The sequence below is a fragment of the Copadichromis virginalis genome, linkage group LG23 (genome assembly GCF_057382275.1).
Source record: "Copadichromis virginalis isolate Kocher_CV1m ecotype Utaka linkage group LG23, C_Virginalis_male_GT1.1, whole genome shotgun sequence".
NCBI classification, from domain to species: domain Eukaryota; kingdom Metazoa; phylum Chordata; class Actinopteri; order Cichliformes; family Cichlidae; genus Copadichromis; species Copadichromis virginalis.
In genome coordinates, this window is record NC_140639.1 from 36202690 (window position 1) to 36226807 (window position 24118).

Genomic DNA, 24118 nt, shown 5'->3' on the forward strand with positions numbered 1-24118 from the left:
TTTTTTTTTTGCATTTGTTAGTAAGTAACTTTTGTCCACTTCTTTTTAAAATTGATTTTGTATTTACTGTTTAAGCCATGTGAGTGACTCAAAGATTGCTTACTTTTCAAATCATGTATATTACATTATATATACATTATATTCAATTCAATTCAATTTTATTTATACAGCGCCAAATCACAACAACAGTCGCTTCAAAGCGCTTTATATTGTAAGGTAGACCCTACAATAATACATACAGAGAAAAACCCAACAATCATATGACCCCCTATGAGCAAGCACTTTGGCGACAGTGGGAAGGAAAAACTCCCTTTTAACAGGAAGAAATCTCCGGCAGAACCAGGCTTAGGGAGGGGTGGGGCCATCTGCTGCGACTGGTTGGGGTGAGAGAAGGAAGACAGGATAAAGACATGCTGTGGAAGAGAGACAGAGATTAATAACAAGTATGATTCCATGCAGAGAGGTCTGTTAACACATAGTGAGTGAGAAAGGTGACTGAAGAAGAAATACTCAGTGCGTCATTGGAATCCCCCAGCAGACTATGCGTATTGCAGCATAACTAAGGGAGGATTCAGGGTCACCTGGTCCAGTCCTAACTATTTGCTTTAGCAAAAAGGAAAGTTTTAAGCCTAATCTTAAAAGTAGCGATAGTGTCTGTCTCCCGAATCCAAACTGGAAGCTGGTTCCACAGAAGAGGGACCTGAAAACTGAAGGCTCTCCCTCCCATTCTACTTTTAAATACTCAACAAGTAAGCCTGCAGTGCAAGGGCAAAGTGCTCTAATAGGGTGATATGGTACTACAAGGTCATTAAGATAAGATGGGGCCTGATTATTTAAGACCTTGTATGTGAGGAGCAGGATTTTGAATTCAATTCTGGATTTAACAGGGAGCCAATGAAGGGGAGAAATATAGGAGGAATATAAGAATATAGGAGAAATATGCTCTCTCTTTCTAGTCCTGTAAGTACTCTTCCTGCAGCATTTTGTATTATATTCATTATATTATATATGTATATATATATGTATATATATATATATTATATGTTTTATATGTAGTATCTTACACCTCTATAATTCTGTATGAGTAAAAATTCATATGGAAGGTAGATCTAATCCTCAGACTGATGGATGGTTTGCAGTTGCCTTGTGTTTTAGGGGTCTGCACTCCATTGTCACATATGTTGAGCCAGCAGTTCTTAAATCCTACAACTTGTAGAAAAAGATTCCTTTTACAAAGAAAACAAGGAAGTTTAAACAGTGTGCTACAAAAACTTGAAATAGATAACTAAATGAAATACTGTTAAAATATTTTCTTAAATATTCTTAGTGAACAATAAAAACTACTAAAAGTAAGTCAAATTAGAGCATATATGGTTGTTTTTTTTAAAAAAAGGGCTGAAAAGGTTAGTTTGCTGTTAAAGCTCATGGATAATTATTCTAATATGTAGCTAGAAATGAAACTTATGCAGAAGCTCAATAAGGAAGATCTGGAGTCCCCTATCTGGCTGCTTTCCTGCATTAAGGATTTACATGATTAATGCTTTCCTGCTGTCAACTGACATCACTACTTTAGTCCTAACATCTTCTCGCCCGCGTTGTTTGAGCCAATCAGCCTCCGCTTTACATGGTTGAAATCTTTTGCTCTGTCATTTTCCCTTTAGACTCTGTTTCATGCAACCCACCTCTTACCCATCTCGACATCAGCTCTATTGAAACCTCAGTCTTCATCTTCGCTACCACCAGCTTCTAGACTGGGGAGGGTGGTGTCCTGAGTCCTATCACCACTGGAATTCCTTTTTTAAATCTCCAAATACATTAATCCCTCTATCACAAAAAATCATGTTTACTTCTTCCAAGTGATCTCTCCTTATTGAACTAATGCATAAATGGTTAGCTTAATGGATCAACTGTTTAAAAAATATGAAAGTTTTGGTTTGTCATTTGGAATGACTTCTTATTTCTTCTGTGATTGCTAAGACTTGGGACAGCAATTTTTTTAAAAAAAATGTCCAATTGCCCAAGTTAAATAGGTTAATTAGGCTGATTGCCTAAGTTATGGTTAATTATCGCCAATGACAAATTTGACCTTACTGGGTTACTGAGATCTTATACCATGCTAAAAGTAATCAAAGGGGAGGTAAAACAAAAATGAAAATGAAACAGGTAAATTGTTAAAATTTTTAACTAAAAGTGTCAAATTAACCTAATAGTAATGAAACAAACAGTGATAAAAGTCATATTAAGTTCATAGATGAAACTAGCTTTTAAGTAGCTTAAAAATGATAAAAAGCTAATGCAAATCCACTAAACCAATATGTGTAAACCAGGAAACGATGTGATAAACCTGTGGAAAAACGCTGGGTTGACACTCAGCTTATCAGTCAGACCTTGTCCTTGCAAGCCCCCACGTTCCCTGTCATCTTTTCCCCATCCATCCAACCACCCCCACTGCTGGAGGCCTTTGCCCTGGGGCCCATCTGACTGGAAACTGTTGATTTGGATCTCTCCATCACTTGCCAGATAAAAGAAGGATTCAGGATTTATTCCAGCTTCTCTCTCCACTCCTTCCCTCCCTCTAGTCGCCACCACAAACACAATTCCCAGGCACCAGGTTTCTACAGGCCCTCCTAATGAAGTCATTCCCACTACTCATGATTTGGTGAGATTGCCACCACGACCATACTGCTCCCACTGTTGCTGCCGCCATGATCTCCTCTTTTCCCCTCACACACCTCAGGTTTCCCATCCCCCATTCCCAATGAGTGAACTCATGTGGAAACAGCAAGTGGTTATATGCATTTTCTTGGTCCATTCCTTCCCCGCATGCATGTCTCTGTGTGTTTGCACATTTATGACATGTTTGTGTGTGTGTGTGTACATATATTATGTTATGTTAACTAAGCTAACATAACCTGAGTGCTACTAATTGGATGTTTCCAACAGCAGTTATGCATGATGTGGTATTATGGCCAAAATAAAAATCACATAAGAAACTACATACTGTGGTGAAACAAAATGATTGCAGCAGTTATAAATTCTACCCAAAGTAAAGAAAAACACAAGATGATGAACAGATCACAGTTCTTGTACAGTATGTGCTGTGATAAAATCTGCCAGAGAGGTAGAAATCAAGTTATTTCAACCTGTCAATCACTGTCTGGAAAGATGAAACCCTTTGATGAGTAATGATCAGAAAAAAACAGTAGACAGCTAATGAATCTCTCATAATGTCAGGCACACAAAAAAATCTCTTTGTGGAGGTCTCCTGCACAGCCTAATGCACATCACAGTCTCTGATAGTTCACTCAGCGACACCTCCTCAGTAGGAATCCTCCAGAGACAGCCTCACTGGCTGTCAGTTGGTCGGTCTGCCACTCACAACTATGCGCTCGTCCCCAAGTGCCTGTGAACATTCCACAAGCGCCGCCAATCTGACAACAACATAAAAAAAGCAAAAGAGTGTTTCTGAAGGTATTCTCCTGTGACGCTGGAAAAAGCTCGTTTTAAGTTTTTCTGCTAAGGGAAGTGGGCAGTGGAGTGAGGATGACTCACATCTTACTCCCTGTTAGCAAGGGGGCCATGCGATCAAATGGATCAGATTTTGGCTTTTGAAAGTCAATGATGGCTGCTCAGGAAGCTTGTAAGAGAAGAACTGGACTGGTAACAGCCAGCTGTTAAAACGAACAAAGATCTATGATGTTGAATAGTAAATCATACCATAAGACACAGGCCTAAAAGAAAGACTGAAAAAAGTATGGATAAACAGCCTACTCATTATTAACCAAAGTAAGGAATATCTGATAAGTGCCAATTAATATGCTTCTAACCTAGAATTTGCATGACAATAAATGCAATGCATTATCAGTATGCCAACATCATGCATTATTAAAGTTGGACACCATTAACATAATAATATATTTGCATAATCAAGACCAACATTTGCATGGAAGATGTTGTAGTGAACCATGCTGAATCTCCATACTTCAGCGAAAGGTGAAGTCGTTTCTACTACATGTCCTTCTTCAGTCAATTCAGAGTTTTGTGACATCTCACATTAGTTCCAGTCCCATCAGAAGGACTTGTTGCTCTAATTCAGTGCCTCAGATAAGTCTACATTGCATATCACTTCACTTATCTGATGACAGCAGTTGTACAGTGGTTAGTTCCTTTCAAACCAACTACTGTATTAAAACGCAGTCCTGCTATTTCTATTCTTATATATTTTAATACAATAATAATCATACATAGAATAAAAGATGGAAGTAGGTAGTACCTTAAACCTGGATTATATCTGAAGGCCACCAGATGCTGTGATTGCAAAAATACTTCTGGTCCTATCAAAGTGCTCAGAGACTGCAGATGAAAATTAGCATGTAGCTAAATCTGGTATAAAGCATTAGTGTGATTAATGTATTTTGTACAAAGAAATAACCAAAGAAAAACAAACTACAAAAAACCCCAATAAATAAAACGGTTCACTGAATAACCCCTATAAACATTTACCATTGAGTTTATGGGCTTGTTCATTATGGGTGAATAGAAAATTGTCAAATTGTTCATCTTGGTCATTCTATTTTTCAAAATGAGGGATTATCTGTAGTATGAAACTACATGTTTGGAGGTTTGGAGTCTTCTCTCACCCCCGTTCTCTGCGGCCTGCTGGAGCGGGGGGGCTAGGAGGAGGAGTTGGCCGTCCGACTGCGGTCTGGAGTGTGGGGCCTCCCTGCTGCTGCGGAGTCGGGGCGGTCTGCCTCTCCCCACCGCAGGGAAAAGGGTAACACCACCTGGGTCTGGGTGCAGTTCCCCCCTCCAGGGGCAAGGGTACCTAGACCCGGTTTGTAGAGTAAGCTTGGGGAGTGTGATCGTGTGTACAGCGTCTCTTTATGTCTGTCTCCACGTTGGTTGAGTGTGGAGTAAGTGCATATGAGAGCATGAGGGTGGGAATGGATGTTTGTGTCTGTGTGTGCCTGTATGTCTGTGTCTATATGTCAGGTTGGGTATCAGACGCCACCTCTCTGGGGACATCTCAGGCCCTCCAAAGTTTGGAGGCCTATCTCCCCCCACCACCACTTCCCCTGCCAGTGGCGGACTCCCTCAGACATCGGTGCATTGGTGGTTCTTTGTGTCCGGGGATGGGCGTCCAGGTACACACCGGCTCACTCCTTGGCGGCCGCTTATCGGGGCCTGGAGCCTGGGGCTCGCTCGGGCCACTTCGGAGGTGGGGTGCCCCCGGCCTCTCGGCCTGGGGCTCGGTCAGTCAGGCACAGCTGGCTGCCGGCGGAGCTCACGGGCACGTCACTGCAACTCCCTCTGGCTTCTGCTCCGCGGCTGCTGAGTGACCCCTCATCTGGGACTCTCCTCAGCTCTTTCTGGGACAGTGGCGCGGCTGCCCCTCTGTTAGTCTTCCTTGGTCTCTTGTGTTCTGGGGGCCTCTGGATGTCTGGAGTTTTGATCTCCTCCATACCTGCTTCATGCCCTGGAGGACGGGGCCTGTGGCTCCCCCACACCCTCTAGCAGATCATTACATGAAGGAACCTTTTAAAAAAACAAGCGCGTCCATGCTCACAGGTGTACACACGGGTGATCACACCCACAAACTACACCCTTTTTGGCTCCTACCTCAAAGCACACTGTGTTCTGTTGATCTTATGTGCTGCACAATAATGTTTAATATTTAGTATTTACTGTCATATTCCCATATATCATTGTGATGTTGTTTATTCTATTACTCTTGTTCTCTTCTGCTTGTTTTCTTTTTTTCTTTCTCAGCAGGTGATCCAGGTGATCGATATATGCATTTTTTTTTCTCTTTTTTTCTTTTTCTGCCCGTTCTGTTGGTTTTTGTTTTTTGCCCTTCTCCCCCGTCCCTCTTCTCAGCTGTTTCTCTTTCCCTCTTTCTTTCTCCCCTTCTTTCCCACAGTCAAGTCTGTCCCGTATTCAGTAAATGGAAAATAAAATAAACAATAAAAGGTGAATCAAATGGACCATTACGGCAAGGCTGGGATGGTCACTTTGGTAAAGTAAATCCGTTGGGCATCTTTCTTTGCCTTTAGACAATAATTCTGATGGCAAAAGAGCCAAACGGGACAGGCAAAAGAAGAAAAAAAAAGTATGAAACTACATGCTCACACCTGTTAATCACAACTCGTCAGTTAAAGAGTGTCTGGTTTCATGCTCAAACCCACTCCTACTTCTCATATCTACTTGATGGTAATGGCGTAAACTGTTATTTTGAGGCTTAAAAACAGGACTTCAAAGACCAACAGATGGCATCACAGTCACCATGTCCATCTGTTATACCATCTACGATGCTGTCATGCTTGGGAAAAAGGCAAATCCAAAGAGCAGACCCAGGGAAAAGTTGGAAAATTTAAATTGTTAACTGTTATGGAGGGAATGGCTTGCTGATAGAGAGTAGTTGGTGGGAAGACTTAGCAGCACTACAGCTTTGCATATGGGAGCTCTGCTAGTTGTTGATGCTCACAAACCTAGAGATGGGTATACAAAGTTATCACAGTTTTGTGTGATAACTTTTCAACCACTGGAGTGAGTACTATCACCATAAAACTCAGAGTCACACATTACAGAACAAGCCTGAAAAGTAAAATAGTGTGAGATGTGTCTAAAGACACCAGGACAACTGCCAAGACAGTAGTGCATGACTTAGCCAAGTGAGGAATTGTGGTCACCAAGAAGACAATCACTAAAAACCTATACAGGAATAAACTGTGTTGTTGCAGACCAAGAAAAACTCTGTCTGAAAGTTCAAGCCAGACTCAAGGATGCTAAGGGCAACCTGGACAAACATTATGTGTAGTGGAAGCAAAACCTTTGGTAAGAGTATGCAAAGCTAAAGCGCTTTGGCCATAGAGATATTGCATGTATTTGGAGGAAGAAGAGAGAGGGATTCCACCCAAAAAACACTATCCTCACAGTGAGACCAGGTGGGAGTATCATGCTGCAGGGATGCTTCAGTGCGTCTGGAACTGGAAATCTTGTCAAAGTGGAAGGAATCATGAAGAAATAAGGATATGTGAAGATTTTGAAAGGAACTGGATCTGGGTCATCAATTTGTCTTCCAAAAAGACTCCAAACATATGTCACTCCTGATGAAGAACTAACTCTAGAAGACCAAAGTAAATTTTATTGAATGGCCTTCACAAAGCTTTGACTTGGTTCTCATTAAAAATCTGTGGGATGAACTGAAGACCATTGAATGTGAAGGTGCTTGAGAGATTCACCAAAGAAGAATGGGCTGGGATTTCTCAGAAGAGGTGTGTGAGGCATCAAATGACTGTAGGCTGTTATCTAGCAAAAAGGATACAAAATTGACTATCAGATTCAGGGACCCACAATCTGTAATAATTTTGACCTTGGTAGGTCTTTTGTTTTATTTTTGTGAAATTATTTTGTTTCTGTGTTTAAAATAGGATGTTTGGAAAAGCTGTCTACAGTGCAAATTCCTTGCACTGTTTAACAGCAGTTTGGATATACTTAAAAAAAATGATATATAGGCTAATGATTCTGTACTCCACACTTGATTATCAGATGCAAGCATCTGCATCAAGGACTGCTCAAACTGAGAAATTCCACCCGGGCACAGACCCAGAGAGAAGAGCCAGCCCACTAACACCATTTGATACTCAATAGTAAAACGAGTTTAATAAACAAGAAAAACAGATTTCCAGTCCATCCAGCTGCCCCACAATAGTGATCGCCTAGCTCTTGCTGGCTTGTTTAGGTGCACCCTGTAGAAGTCTTCAATTAAGAGATGGATCCAAAAGGAATGACCAGGGAATACAACATCTATCTTCTGTTCCATATGCCTCCCAGTCCACTAGATAATGGAGTCCCCAACCTCGCCAGTGGATATCCAAGATCTTGTGGATTGTATATACTGCTTCCCCACACATGTACATGTTTGTTGGAGGATGTGTAGGGGGACAAAGTCAGTTGTAATTTGTCTGCAAAAGTTTAGACAATGGGAAAAGAAAGTTGGTGTACTGCCACTCTGAAGTCTAAAGCAGCCACCTTGACTGCCAAGAGCTTATGAGGATCAGGTAACCAGGACAAGTGTAGACTTGACAGTCTCTTGAGCTCAGCAAAGGCTTTTTTGGCTTTGGGATTCCATTTAAACGACCTGGAGAATGAGATGAGAAAGGTTGATTGTGAAACAAACTGGCTTCAGTTTCTTATAAAAGATCTGTCTGCAACTGTGTACACGGCATTTCAAGACAGCTTTAACTTTCCCTGGGTCAGTCTTCATCTGCCCACCCTCAGGAATGTAGCCCAGAAAAGACACTTTTGTGACATGGAATTTGCTTTTGCTTTTTGTCACACAGAGCCTGTTTTCCTATAGATGCTCTAATACTTTCACTACATTTTCTTTATGTTGTATGAGATCTCTGGAGAAAATTAGAAAATTGTAAAAATAGACAAATACAAAGTTGTTCAGAAAAACCCTCAGCACATCATTGACTAAAGCCTGGAGAACTGCTGGTGCAATGGTTAACCTAAAAGGGGAGCACTGAATGCAACCTACACTCATCAGCTTCCCTTTTGTGCACCAGACAGTAAGCGTTGAGCAAATCGAGCTTAGTGAACACGGTTACATCATTCAACGGCACAGGTGATGTATCTTTAATGATGATCTAATTCATGTACTCAATAAACGGTCTCAGTGTTGTATTCTTTTCCTCAACAAAAATATAAGATGACTATATAATACTGAGAGCAAGTGAGTCCTTGATGCAGGTTTCCATGGCTTCTCTTTCAGGACCAGAGAATTTGTAGAACCAGGTTGAAGGCAGAGGAGCTTCAGGCAACAGATCAGTGGCACATTCGTAAGGTCTGTTGGGAGGGAAAGAGCATTTTCTCCTTACAAAAAAACTTGTCCCAGGTCGTAGTACTTGGGGCGCACCAATGACAAATCTGGCAGAGAATTGGCTGACGGGAAGTGAATTGGCAGGAGGCATAATCTAAGCAATGACAAAGGCAGAAAAAACTCCAACTCTCAATTCTCCTGTCAGTCCAATTTATGTGAAGGTCATGAGTTTCTAACCAGGTACAATCAAAAACGATTGGAGTTTGTGGTGTGGAGAATCTATGAAACTCCAGGTACTCACAGTCATTTCCTGATAGCATGAGATGAACTCGCTTTGTTCGGTACAAAATCCTGATCAGCAACTGACCGTTTAATGGAGACACAGAGAGGTGAGAAGAGTGGTTCCAAGGGAATTCCTAACTGAAATGGCAACTGATCACCTAATATTACTCCATTTTTATCAGTTCCAGAGTAAAGTAATGTCTACAAAGGCAGGCTAGTTGCAGGAAGTTGCCCACCAGTACCACCACAATTCCTGACGGACTTGGTCTTTTAATGGCATGCAACATAATGCCTAATCTGACTATGGTACATGCAACATTTTTCCTCCCTCCTCTCTTCCTCCAGGGAAAGTTTGGTTCACCCCAGTTCAGCTCCTCAATGATCACGAGGAAGCGCATGAATGGAAAGGTAAAGGAGGTTTTGGAAGCTGAACTCGGGGCAAGTGTTGCTTTGATTTGACACTATCTAAATACAATTGAAATTACTTGAAGTGTAGGATTTGTAGTTCTTTTCTTGTGCCTGTTCATGAAACTGGTTATCAATCTCCCTAGCAGTCCCCTAAATTCTCAAGGGAATCTTAGCTGAGTGTCATTCTTAGTGGCTCACTTACCCTTCAATTTATCACTTAGGAAATGATAGAAACCGTTTTTTAAAGCCTTGTCTCCCCAACCTGCTTCATCAACCAACACTTTAAACTTGACAGGAAATTCAGATACAGATCTATTCCCCTGTTAATCATTAGACACTTCAGATTCAGCTCAGGATTCCTTAAGGGGATTGTTAAAAACCTGTTAAAACTCATCAATGAACTCATTGTAGGTGACTGAACTGATGAGGTTTGAGAGTAAATGTAACTCCACCCAGAGACGATCAGAAATGCTTTTGGTGAGCGATTAAACAACAGTGGGCACTGAAGAAGCAAATCCCCGCAGCAATCCAACTCACCCCATGGGGAGAGCTGGAGTGACTACAGGACTTGGGTCTGGAACTGTAGATGAAGAAGCTTGAACAGTCGCTCAAGGCTGAGTGATTTCAGTATTTACAATCTGGATAGCTTTGTGCCTGTATCATGAGTACTTCTATAACTGCAAGACAAGGTTAAAAATACAGTATAATATTAAAAAGGTAATATTATACTGAGTTCAGTAAACTCAGGTTTTTTTTACAGACTTGCTCTTATGTGACAAGCAATTAATATTAGCTGTAAACCAATAGTTCATTGATTTTAGTTGGTTCAAGTGCTACATTATGCATCAGAATAAAGCATTAATCTATAATTAGAAAGTATGGCCACTATTGACAACTAGTACATTGAAATGATCAACAACAACAACAAACAAAAACAAAAAAGTGAAATTAATCATAGACTGTATATAATATATTAACTTCAGTGTTACTGTAAGTGTTAACAAATAGGAGGTGTTAATGCCTATACATACATAAATACACAGTGTTAGGTACAATTTGTTCCAAAGTAAGGTGTTACTATAACCACATTTCATTTTTTAGGAACACTTTACTGTACTGAATTCAACAATTACATCACAGTTACAGTTATGTTGTTGCTTGTGTTACAAATATTTTGTGCTACAATCAGCTGTTTTCAGTTCCCGTGCTGCAGTCAGAGAAATGGTCGACGGTTCTACAATTTTTGATGAGGAGAGATATGAATGTTACTTTTTTATCGCATGAAAGAATAAGAGTGCAATGGTAAAGTGCAAACTGTATCCGGATAACAAACAGCTATATTATACCGCTAACACTATTTCCAAGCATCTGCGCAGACAGCATGCTAATGCAAACTTAGCAAAAAAGCAGAGTGAGGTTAAAGTTGAGTGTATGCTAACTCAGATCAAGCAGCCAGAGCCTTCAACAGGTATCTAAAGCAGTGAACAGTCAGGCTTGCAGCACTGTAACCTTCTTGTAAATGTCTCTACAGTAGAATGACTTTTTGCAAATTGCTTTTCAGCCTCTTTGGGCTGGTTTTCAACTGTGTTGTTGCTGGTGTTGTGTTTATGAATAAAAATACATAAAAACTAAAAGAAAGATCGTATAAGTGATTTGTGCTGGTGTGTAGAACTGTAATTTAAGGTACACGGGTTGGTAATAAATTACAGCTGCTTTGGTGTTAATGAAATTAACAAAGGTTCCACTGCAGGGGAAAAAATGAAACATGAGAATGGATTTTTGGAAAATAAGTCATTTATTATCTTAGCCTCTGCTTCTCTTGTATATCTCTTTAGCCTTGTGGGTAGAGCTATGAGCATTTGTTTGGCAGTTTCTCGAGCCTCAGGTATGGACATCTTATTGTACCTGTTTTTCATCCACGTTAACTGACCAACAGCTCCCAGCTTGTGCTTCTAAGATTGCTATGGCAGTGGTGAATGTGGTGTACACTGATTTCAGTGATACTGCTAGTGGTGATGATGTGTAGAGCAATGTGCACATCTGATACAGTTTAGGGCTCCCTGTATATAGCCAGTGTGAGTTTCGGGGTATTCGATTAGTTGTTTTCTGTAAGCTGACCATGAGATGATACTAAGGAATGGAAGTATAGACTTCATGATGTCACTGTTTTACTCAAGTATTAACGTGAATGACTGTTAATATAAAAACATTTTTTTTCAGCTTTAATGAGAGGTAATGTCGTGGTCTATGACGTTTATTGTAAATTTTTCAATTTTTCATTTTTCATAACTTTTTGTTCAACTTTCTATTATACTACATATCATAGTTTCACTGTATTATACTTTAATGTGTATTTTCATCCACACTGCATGGGTAGTTGTCAGCTACATATAGAAAATAGGCAGCACGATTAATTTCAATTGTATATTTAAATACTTGGTATTGTATTGTTATTTTTCATCAGATAATTTAAATTAGATAGGTATGAGTTTTCAAGTTATATTCAAAGTGAAGCAATGTGCCCCTGATAAAACAAAGTAAAGGCACTTAGCATGTGTTCGCCTAGTTAAGATTCCCTCTCAGCAGTAATACAATGTTTCTAAGTGTCTGCTGGAAAACAAGTGGAAGGTCAAGAACATGAACAATAGATGTTGATTCCAATTATGTGTAAAGCATTGAACAAGATGCGCTAATGATGGCGTTGTAGGGAGAAAAAAGGTGTTTATGTGCTACTCTCCCAAAGCCTGTGAAACAGTTTATTAAGCAAAGGCTTTATTTCCATAAAGGCTGATAAGACTTCAAATGATTCACTGAAAAACAGTCCTGGCATCAGCACAGCAAAGCGGCGTGTGTATTTATCTCTCCCGACGTTGGGAGACAATCAAGACAAAGATGATAGCACATTTTGAAATGCAGCACAGAGACATAATGAGATTGCAGCTACTTCAGGAACAAACCAGACAAAATGTTTTTTTTTCTTTTTCATAAATGACTCCTTGTTTTATTCACACGCACCAAAAAAGGGCCATCGTTTTCAATTAATGAAGCAGGGAATTGAGTCCGAGGTCCTGCGGGATATGGATTAACTACGATGGCTTGAGGGCCCAATCTCACACTGAGTCTGTGCTGTGGTACTGCGTGGAAGAATTTTTCATTGAAGCCCCCCCCGCTACCTCCTACTTCCAACTCATCCATCCATTCCTCATCCTAAGGTGAGTTGCTTCAGTGCAGACCGCTATTAGTGGTAGGGGGAGATAAAACTGTAAGTGTTGCTCCCAATTAGTGCATCAGTGACCGCTCTGTGCCTCCTCCACGGCGAAGCCTGCGAGGAAGGAAGGAGGAGAGAATGAAAGATGGGAGGAAAGGATGGAAGGAAAAAAGAGAATTGTGTGAAGATGATGGCTGTGGAAAGGAATAAAAGAAGTGAGCTGGTTAAAGAGCTAGCGAGATAAAGACAAGACAAGAGATGAAACAAAGTGAGGATAGAAGAGAGTGAGTGGCGGTGGTGTAGGTGGAGGCGGAGGGAGACAGAAAAGTGACTAAAAATGGCTTAACCATTCATTTTGAGTGGCGAGACAGGTCCTATTAACATTTAACAGCGTTTGCGCAACTTGGTGTGGAGGTTAGGATGCAAATGAGGAGGAATTAAAACTGGCCAGAGGTTTGTCATTGATGGATTGCAGTCTGGCGGTACTCACCACTTCCTAGTGTCCATCACAGACGATTACTGTATAATTAAACCTTATTTCTGGACTCTCCGACGCATAATTACTTGTGTGGGAATGTAACCATCATCTAAAAGCTCCAGCAAAATGCTTTAGCATTTAGTCTGGCAGGCTGCAGTCATTTCACAAGAGCAGCTAGACAGATAGAGCCATCTGATGATCGGCAAAAGAACAGTCACTTTTAATAAGAGGTGGGAAAAAAAATATTAGGCGACAGTGTGCTGATTATAGGAAAATTAGGCTTTCAACTGGTAAAGTCCTTTGTGTTATTTGCATAATTTATTCCAGCTTTACCCCCGTTCAATCGCCTCCGATTTTTTTTCTTTTTTTGTGAGCTGTGGGCAATTTCCTCTCATATTTGAATAGATTGCACATTTAAGACTACTTAAGGAAAATGATCACTTAACATATTTTAATTGTTGTGCAAAAGACTGAGCGAAGGTGTGAGGCACAGCTTATGGAGGGAGGAGGACCTTTAGAAAATGAAGAGGACAGTGTTTTGGCAGATAACCTCGGGGTACAAACGCACACACTGGAAGAATGTAAACCTTGAAATTGTGAGTAAAGCTCAAGTCCGGCTGCTGGACTTAATTTTCCAATAATGTCCCCTGCTGATCAACCATAGCGTCATAAATACGGGTTATTTCTTTGTGTCCGAAAAATCAGATGGGGAAATAGATGTATATACGTCATGAATTATTTATGATCATAGCATGTATAGCATGTGCCAAAGTGGAAAAATAAAGAAAACGGCACCCCTCGATGTACTTTAACCTTGTGACGTGTTCGAGTTTTCAGAGATAATTACGGAGGCTACGCGGCAGCTTCCCACACTTCACCAGTAGCTATATAATGACACCTAGGAAACATAGTGGGTAAATGCGCATCATTTTCTTTAAGAGCACTCACATAATCCAAATTCTTTGTGATGGAGAAACATAATTAATGCTTTAATGTTTTGGTCTAGCCACTCTTAGCATAGCAAGAGAAATGAATTGTTACATTTTAATGAGAGAAGCGACAGCGCTGGCTTCCTGTGCAACACGGATGATTTTATAATTGCACACAAGGGTGACTAACACAAGGCTCATTAAGGCGATTTTTCAGCTGGGCTATTTTTTGGCAGGACAATACATTTATTTTTCCATTTTACTGATAAATAAATTCAGTTATTACTTTACGCTTCCAATAAAAACAATAACAACAACAACAACAAAAAAAACGTATACAAGCTGTAATCTCCCAAGAAAATGTCTTTAATGAATTGTTTGTTGCTGCTTGTATCTCAGATTACATGAAAATACATTTAAGTTGACTGCAAGTATGGCAACATATTCACACATATAAACAAGTGGTGCATTTGTATTGTATGTATAGATATGTACAACAGAAACACATTACACTCTGTTTTAAAGTTGTGCAAGTGTGTTATATATACTAACAATTTATAAAATTTAACACACTAAATCAAAAAAAAAAATTAAATAAAAAGAGTGTGCCCATGTATATACACATTCACACGCGCACAACCACAGTACTTCACAGAAGATTAAAGCAAATGTATTGGATTATACATTTCCAGGTCACGTTTAGGTTGACCCCCAACCGTTCCCCCGCCCCCTTTACGAATCGCTTGCGTGTTTTCACATCAGTTTCATCATGAGTGTGTGTCTGTCTCGGAGAGGACACGTGGTAACACACACAAACGCGCACACGCACACTAGGCTATGCTGCAGCCTCCGGTCGCACCATCAGCTAAATGTTTTTAAGTACAGTCATCTGAGGTAGACTGCGCAAAACTTCATGGTGTTATTCTTTCCTCCTTTTTTTGTCTTTTTTTTAAAATACATTTTCCACAAATGTCTGACATTTGTAAAAGACCTAAATCAAATACCACGTGTGTTTTGTAGCCATGAGGTAGAAATGCTTTAAAGAAGAACTCTATTTAAAGAAAGGAAAAAAAGGGGAAAAGATCAGCACATCATGGAGAAAAAGACATGAAAAGAGGACCCGCTAAACACGCAACAAACAAAGCGTAGCATTGACCAGTGTGTTTCAAGTGGTTTGTCGGTCGGCTTGTGGAGAATGGCGAGGGATAGAGAGAGAGAGGAGGAAAGGCCTGTGCTACTGTTGTGTGCTGTGAAGTGCATTAGTAGGTTTTTCTGTCCAAAGGGACTCTCTCTCCAGAGGATTTGCTGACAGAAGGAATTCTGGTACAGATTGTTTTGAGGGTGGTTTTCTGACGGACCACTCTGCTTTCCCCCCTTGTGCTGCTGCTGCTGCCACGCTGCCTGTCTGTCTCTCTTTTCCATCAGTTTGCTGATGCTCAGCAGAACTCCCCACCCCCACCCCACTCCAGGTGCTGAACTGATGGTGCCTACGAGATAGCGACACAAGGCATACACAACAAGCAGCTCGTACCTTTGGGATATTTTTCTTATAGAAAAATCAGGAGGTACGATAAAAAGGGTAAGACTGATCAGCGGTTTAGATAAATAAAACACCAACTAAATAAGTGCTGTCAATGCCGTTGAGAAATTTCAACAAACCCCCCCCCCCAGATTACACACAAAACGCTTTAGTGCACGTGCAATAGACTTAAGTAGTCCCATGCCACAACAGCTCCTTAAACGGTGGCGAGGAAGAGACAAAAATACATTCCAACATGATACAAAGGGAAACAGATATTGTTCAGTGATGTAGGTCTTCAAAACTACTGCCAAAATTCCCCACTCATGTTAAACAGTAGGAACTCAAATGTATGTAGATCGTGCGCTTCATACCATCTTAGTAACTTTCAAAAAGAAAGACAATACGGATACAGGAAAAAAAAGCGCTGACATTGTTTAGAATTGATTTGTTTTTCTGGGGTGGTCATCTTAGATTAAAAAAAAACAAAAACAGAATAAAACATATATATTCCAACTGCATATACCTCCTGGCTGACCGTATTATGGTTATGACAACTGCCGTGCAACCGAATTTATTTCTTTAAATTTCTACTTTCCACATATGTAATTTACATGAGTGGCATCTCATTCAGAAGCTAATCGAGTTCAAATACAGCTAAACATGGTAAGCTAGTTTCCCTAGATGTGGATTAAGCCTAAAAAACTAACTTTTTTTTTTTAATCAATGAAGATGAAGAATTTGTTTTTGTCTATAGCTAAGCGTCATCTGTGTCTTGGAAACTGAGCCAGTGTTTAACAAGGGGAAATTCCTACAAACGTATCTATGACACCAAAGTCCAAATGAAATCATTGTGTCATCTTCTACAGCACAACTATCTCTCAAATTAGATTTTTTTGTTGTCTGTCCCCAAAAAACGTCAAAGTCGGTAACATTGCAAAAACTGTAACCATGTTCTTATATTTCACTTCTTATTTAATTTCATTTTCACAATGAAAAATAGACTTACTATTAATTTTCATTTTTTATTTCAAAATAAACACCAGTAATTGTTAAAGACCTCAATAAAATATAGCAAATAAAGCAATAATGCAATTTTTGTAAAATGTTGCACCTATACAGGTATGATATGACCCATGTTTTCATAGTGCTCCTATTTTAGTCACAGCATATTGTTACAATGTCTGATTGGTGTTTATGGTTGTATGAGCACGTTCTGTTCTTTTAATGATATCAAAGTTAAAAGTTAATTTAAAAGCATATTTATATATGACATTTGTTAATACTGCAAAAAATAACTAAATATGATTTCAGTTGGACTCGGTAAGGGCAATATCCAAGCCTCGCTTTCTTGATGCTGACTGACAAACATGCTTTCCTCAAAACCATGCAAGACCAAGTCAAACAATAATGTAATACCCACACAAAAAGACAGTATTTTTTCTTTGATATCACTGATATTTTGGAGAAATACAGTTATTTGTTCTCTTTATGAAAGATAGCCAAGTCTACAAACATTTGCCCGTTAGCTTAGCATTGCAAAATCCCTGCAAAAACACTGTTAAGTGTTTAAAAAGTTAACTGGTTAACTTTAACATGCTGCAGTCTAACAGGCTAACATATTTTATGCCAAGCTAACGTAAACAGCTGTTGGTACTAGCCTGATCTCTCAGTTAAAAAAGCAAATAAGTATATTTATATGAAGAATGATTCCTTCCATTTAAGTTCATCAAGATCAGAGAATACCTCGCTTAATGTATGATGAATATTTTACGCAGGAGTTAGCTGATAACTGATGTGGTTCCATGCAGCTAAACCATATAGCCTAGATCATGTATTATAGACAATGTTGATTATGGTTGTTTTAATTAATGTACAACTCCCACCACCCCAACACCTGCCCATCTTTTAAAACCCCAAAACAACACAGTTTTATATTTTGAAACAGCAATGGTAATAAGCTCATAAGGATTGGTCAAGTAGAAACAGGTAACTAAAGCACCTGCAGTGAGGGGGGGGAAAGGACAAAATCTTTTTACTCTCACTATAGAATATGTTCCACGAATCCAGAACACATTTAGTACATTCATTGCCACCTCTTTGCTATTTAGCCTAGTCTTTTGAGGTACACCTAACACTGCCAGATTCTCCTCTCAGGTCTTAGTGCTTTTCGTGAAGATGTCTTGAGGTACTGTACAATTCACAAACGCTTTCCTGAGTGTTGGTTGTTGGTTTGTTACGTTTGCTTGTTTTGCAGACACAGGATCAGAAACATGGGTGAGAGTCAGGGGCCCAGGGTACTGCAGCCCAAATGGATTTCTGCTCTTAGTAAGACAATAAAGGTCGATTGACCACCACCCAATGGTGACTGTCAGTCTGGGTCTTTCAGACATGCCGCTGAAGTTTTTAAAGCTCTTAATAATTATCAGCTCATGCCATGAATGTAGATTGTGAGGCAAATAAACAAATAAACTCAGAAAGCACCACTTCAGGCACTTGGATAGCCAACTAAATCTCAAGAACAACAACATAACAATATATACACAGACACTGGGGTGTCCTGTCTGAAGCCAACTTGCTTGCAATGTGTAAACAATCCCTGGCTTTCTGGAGTGTCGAGCATTCAAATTAAAACTCTTGTTCATTAACTGCAAAATTGTCAGTTGTCTCATCAAAGCGACTCTCTTGGTGCATCTAAACCCTACTTGTGAGAGCTTGTGTTGGCCTTTTGTGTGCCTTTCCCCTTCAGCACAATGCTTCTGCCCTGAGGGGAGGAATTGTGGAAACCTCTTTTTCTCAAGGGCGGGATCTATCTTTTCACTGACTGCAACCAAACATTTTGTTCCACTCAGTATAAGTGTCAATCTCTTTCTGCGATATACTTGCTTGGAATTTACAAAAGACACTCTCAATGTCCTGGTAGGTGAGGGGCCTGATTTGTCCCCTGGGCATCATACCAGTCATGTCCACGCCCTGTGCAGAGACATGTAACAGGCCTACAAGAGCCTCCTGGCAGAGTCTGGCCAGATCCAGTCCTGAGAAACCATCTGTACGCTGGACCAGCAGCGCCAGCTCCTCCTCGCTCAAACAGTATTTGTGCTGAGATTGGGCCAAGAGCTGGTTCATGATCTGGTGTCGAGCTGCGCTATCCGGCAGAGGCACCAGGACCCTCCGGGAAAAGTACCTGCGCAGTCCTTCATCCATATCCTGTGGTCTGCTTGTGGAGCAAACCACCAATACTTGGTTGCCTCCATCCTCGCCCGAGCCCATAAGAAGTGAGTCTAACTGGGCAAGAAGTTCACCTTTAAGTCGGTTGATAGGGCTCTCTTCACTGAGGTGGGCCGACAAGAGCATGTCCACTTCACTAATAAACAGTACTGAGGGCTGCCGGCACCGTGCCACTAGGAATGATGCTCGGATGATTTTTTCTCCATCCGCCAGCCACTTTGTCGCCAGTGTTGAGCCGCTGAGCTGTAGGAATGGTGCTCCCAGCTGACTGGCCAGGCAACGTCCCAGCAATGTCCTGCCACTGCCTCTGGGGCCAAACAGCAACACACAATGCGGGGATGGTCCTAAACTGCTGAACATGTCTGGACGCAGAATGGGCCACAGGACCTCTTCCTTCAGGGTAGCCTTGGCAAGTTCTAGACCTGCAATGTCACTCCAATCCACTGGGGGCCCCTGCTGTACAATTTCAGAGGTAACCATGTCCAGGAGGTGAGGATCACTGGTTTTTAGTTGTTCTTCAGCAGGCCGGGAGTTGGAAGTGGATGAGGAGGAGGTAGGTCCAGGTGCTGAGTGAGAAAGGTGGAGACGGTGGTCTTCAGGACCTTGCTCACTGAGGGAGGGGGTGGTAAAGCTGGGAATAGAGTCTGCTGAGCGGGAACCCCCCAGGGTGGAGGAGACGTAGGCTGGTGGAGTCAGAGGCCCACCAGTTGCCTGGCTGCTGTACTTCCTCTGCTGCTCTGATGCAATGGTGGATTGTTTCTGAGGATTAAAAGTTAAAGATGACTTCTCAGCACTCCTGTCAAACCCACCACCACTGGCACTGTTGGAGCCTCCGTTTGTACTGCTGCTATCTGCTACCCTGTACATGGGACTCTCAGCTGAGCTCCTTGCCTGACTGTAGCCAAAGTTACCATAAGAGGGGTCTATCTCTCCTTGACCTGTCATGTAGAAGGCTTTCCTCTTTAGTGAGTTGGAGGAGCTACTGTTGAGAGGGGTTGGGGCAATTGGGGTCAGGTTGTGGCTCTGGTATGGGTATCCAGGTAAAGCAGAAGAGGGAGCAAGGGGTGTAGGTGCAGCAATGCCTGAGGGAAGGTACGAGGAGGGAGGGGGGGCTCCTCCAGGGCTATATCCTGGCCCTACTGAGTTTTGAGCTGGGTAGCCTGCTGGGGGGTAATTATAACTAGACAAGTTGGGGGAGCCTCCATTGTAAGCTGGGACTATAGTGGGGTGGGAGGGTGGAGGAGGAGGTGGTTGCAGTAGCCCAGAGCTGTGCAGTGGAGATGGAAGTGCCGGGGCGGGGGTAGACTGGGAGCTGTAACTGCTGTGCAGGTACGAGCTGCTGTACGCTGGGCCATATTCCTGAGAGGGCATGGAGGAAGAGTGCAGGGCAGTTGCTGTGTGGCTCCCACAGCTACTGCTGGAGTAGCTGGGCTCACTCAGGGTGCTGGAAGCCAGGCCCGGAGAGCTGCACATGCCAGACACCACCTCTGAAGCTGCCGCAACCCCCCCTTTCCTGACGGAAATGCCCTCTGGGATGCAGCTCATGGGGTAGACACCATCCTGCCAAGGCTCAGATTCACCTTTCCGTCCATTCATCACTCCTGGGACACCAGGCGTCTCCGAATATGAGCCCGGCATGTCCAGAATACCAGAGTACTTCTCAGCGTACTTCTTGAGCAGGTTGGAGGCAGTGAGTGCCGAGATGTCGTCATTGGCCCAGGCATATTGGTAGGTGGCCGAGCGCTGCAGGTGGCCAGGTACTGCCCTGTATGCCTCAGCCTTGTGGGCTGGCGAGCGCGTGGTGGACGAAATGTCGAAATGCTGTTCGGCCCACTGGCTGTGCTCGGGGGTCCACTGCATCTTTACGCCTGAGGAAAAAAAGACAGAGATGCGTTAACACACTGTCAAGCTAACATCATTTTAACAATAATTAAAACTGTCCAAAAAGGTGATATTTGTCCAGAGGCGTTTGGTGTGTTATTTGGTGTGTTATTATGGATTTGCATCCAACTAATCAAGATTTGTTAAACCCTACAGCTCACAAGGACTCTGAGAGAGCATCAGCAGGTAAAGTGCGGTACAGAGAGACGCTGGGATGGCTGGTTACGGCAGCCTAATGCACCCTGGCCAGACCAATAAGACAGAGGCATTGAGGGTCACTCTATAATCCCCGGCTCATCTGAAGAGGCTGGAGATGGGTTTGAAAATGCGCCTCGCCGAGTGCCACAAAGCAACACACACACACAAACACACACCTCTGCTTGTGGTACTTTCATTCAATACACACTTAAAGACAAACCTGTGCTCAGACACACAGGCGTTTAAAAAAAAAAAGAAAAAACATCTATGCCTGCACTCCGGCGTGCAGACGTCCATGAGCACACGCGCACGCACGCACATCCACTGACCCAGACAGACAAACACAGGCACACACGCAGGAGCTGTAGCGAGCTATGAATTACAACACATTGTGTCTCAAGCTTAGTTCCTTTCTGCACAGCTCCACCTTGACCTCTCTCTCTCTACCATTCTCTTTACCATTCTGTCTGCCTCTTCTTCATGCCTCCCTGCTGCCTTGTTTTCACTCTCAGCCTCTCTCCTCTTTGCTTTTGTTTGTTATCCATTTTCCACCTCCCCTCCTGCTAGATCTGTCTTTATTTCTCTTCACCTCCTTTTATTCAGACTCCATCTATTTCGATATATATCTCCACTTTTCACTCCCTTTCTTCGAAGCCACCCCTCCTCTTATTTAGTCCCTCTGTGCTCACTTCGCCTCCCTCCCCTTCCCTCCTTCCTTTGCTCCTTCTCATCTCAGACATACTCACCTGGCTCTCCCCTTTATTGCCTCAGGAGGCTGGAGAGCCACTGTTTCCTTTAATCCCAGCCAATGCCATCTGCAAACACTGACAGTCACACAGTGGCTCCATCGTTGTCTCACTATCAAAGCCGTGGCACTATCAAAGGCTGGACTGGGCGTAATCACAGCAGCCGCACAGCAGATTGAACCCTGTTTGATTTGACTTAGTGCACACAAATAAAGGATAATATCGGTGTCATTTAAGCTACTTCCTCCGACTTATTGACTGGCAGCGGTTGCATGTAGAGACCCACAACTGGGGGTCTAGTAAGCAATCCCTGTTTCAAAATTGGTTTATGTGTGTGTTTTTGTGCTTGTGTGAATAAAGCCAGCACGCACAATAAAATGCATTCACGGAGGAGCAAATCTTCCCTTCCTCCCATCCATTTATGCTACTGCAAACACATAAACATGGGGGAAAAAACGCAGAAAGCAAGCACACACAAACAAATACACGTTCACTCTCTCTTGCTCTCTTTTCTGAGGCCCTGTGTTTGTTTGGTAACAACACAGGCAGGGGTGGGGGTGGGGGTATCCCTAGACTCCTATTTCCTCTCTGATTCTTCTCTCTAGCCATCTCTCAGCAGACGCCAGTGGCTAATTAGCAGAATGGCGATCTGCTAATTGTGTTAATTTACAACATTTTAGCCGAGGGGAGTCTTGCCGGGGCTGGCGTGCCCATCACCCTCCCAGTGTAGTGAGCAGGGAACACCTCAGATAGAGCTGGGCGAAGTTTTGTGCTAGCTAAGAGGCTCTTTTAATATTGAGAATATATTAAGTGAAGGCAGCAATATAAAAAGGACAGTATTTCTAAAAGGAAATTACATTTCCAAAAACAGGAGAAAATAAGAACAACGCTCTAGACAAAATTCAGATTTCACACCAGCAAAGAAACATTTAACAGATATTAAAAAAAAATGGCTGCACAACTGCCAAAGAGCACTATTTGCAAAGACAAAATGCTACAAAGTCACATTCCTCTGTGATGATTCCAATGCGTTCATACAGCAGTGTAACCATTTTAATCTGAGTAGCTCAGAGAGTCCACAGAAAAAAATTGTGTTTCCAGGAGTCCATCAGAGGGTGCAGTTTTGTTATTTTTCTTGTTATTTTGTCAGTAAGCCAGTGTCAATGAGTATTGATCAATCCTTAATAGAACAAGATCACTGAAAATATTAAACAATTCAAGGCTGCTCTCAAGCTTGTATTCTAAGCGTCATGTCTGATCCGTAGCCAGGAGCAAAAGACTGCACATAAAGTCTGTATAGTTCCAACATTAACTTTTAAGCATTACCAAATAACTATAAAGCAGATATGGATGAGGACAACAGATTCAGCCATGTGTTCAACTATCTGTAAATACATGTATATATTTATTATTATATTATATTTATTATTATTTATTATAGACCTTTTCTTACAAACAAACTGTCCACTCCCCATCTGATTCAGGGGCTATAATCACTGTATATACTATCAGAGTGACTCTCCTCTCTGCAGTGGCACAGACCTACAGTGAAACAGCATTGCTGACACAGGGTGATTCTGCAGCGTGATTCTGCCACAGAAAAATCCACCTTCAGATGTTTCTTAAATGGGCATTCAACAGTGCTTCAGTTGAAGATTATGGACATAACATAATATTAATTTGGTATAGTGCAGAGCAAGTGGCAGCAAATGTTATAAATATATATTCTATGATATGACACATTCTTTTTAAAGAAATTAAAGATATCACACAATCTCTGTAATAGATGACACCATCTGGGCTGAAATAAACATTTTTCTATAAAAACTGAACAGAGGCTAACTATTGACATCTAGTATATATTCATATTAATGTAGAGAAAAAACTGTATTTTAAGGCTTTGGTTTTTTTTTTTTTTTTTTTTGCTTTATTGTTAATGCCTGAGTATATATGTTTAACTTTAGAGAAATTCTCATGTCCTCTTGCAGCCAGACAATAAGCCGAAGCACGAAAGCTACATCAAAAGAAAGTTAGCAAGAGATGACCCTGTTAACCTTAGCTATGAACAAAATAAAATACACATTTCAAATAAAATAAAAATCAACTTCAAATGTACACTCAAAACATTTTATTTTCTTAAATATTGCCATTCAAAAGGATCTTAATGTGCACTTGATACAGTAAAACAATCAAATAGGTATGAGCTATATCAAATAAAAGAGCTAGCCAAACTAGCATTAGCTAAGTTTTTCTCTAGCCATTATCATTTATGAATGCCACATCTCAGGTATAATATATCAATCACATATACATAAATGATAAATTGCCTTCTTTGTCAAAAAAAAGTAATGCATGCATTTTTACTGATGTAGTGTATGTGGTGAAACCCCCCCCAAAGAAAAACAACGCAGCTAGCA

The 24118-nt window shown here is 41.4% G+C and overlaps 1 protein-coding gene across 1 annotated transcript in view; it reads right to left on the reverse strand.

The window, feature by feature from the left end:
* Nucleotides 1–14483: 14483 nt before the first annotated feature.
* The window catches only part of LOC146681501 (fidgetin-like), a 33074-nt gene continuing 23439 nt past the window's right edge, over nt 14484–24118 (reverse strand). The window contains exon 2 of the mRNA XM_085448951.1: nt 14484–20744. Within this exon, the coding sequence (XP_085305077.1) occupies nt 18466–20744 (2279 nt within the window). The 3' untranslated portion in view covers nt 14484–18465. The remainder of the gene's footprint in view (nt 20745–24118) is intronic.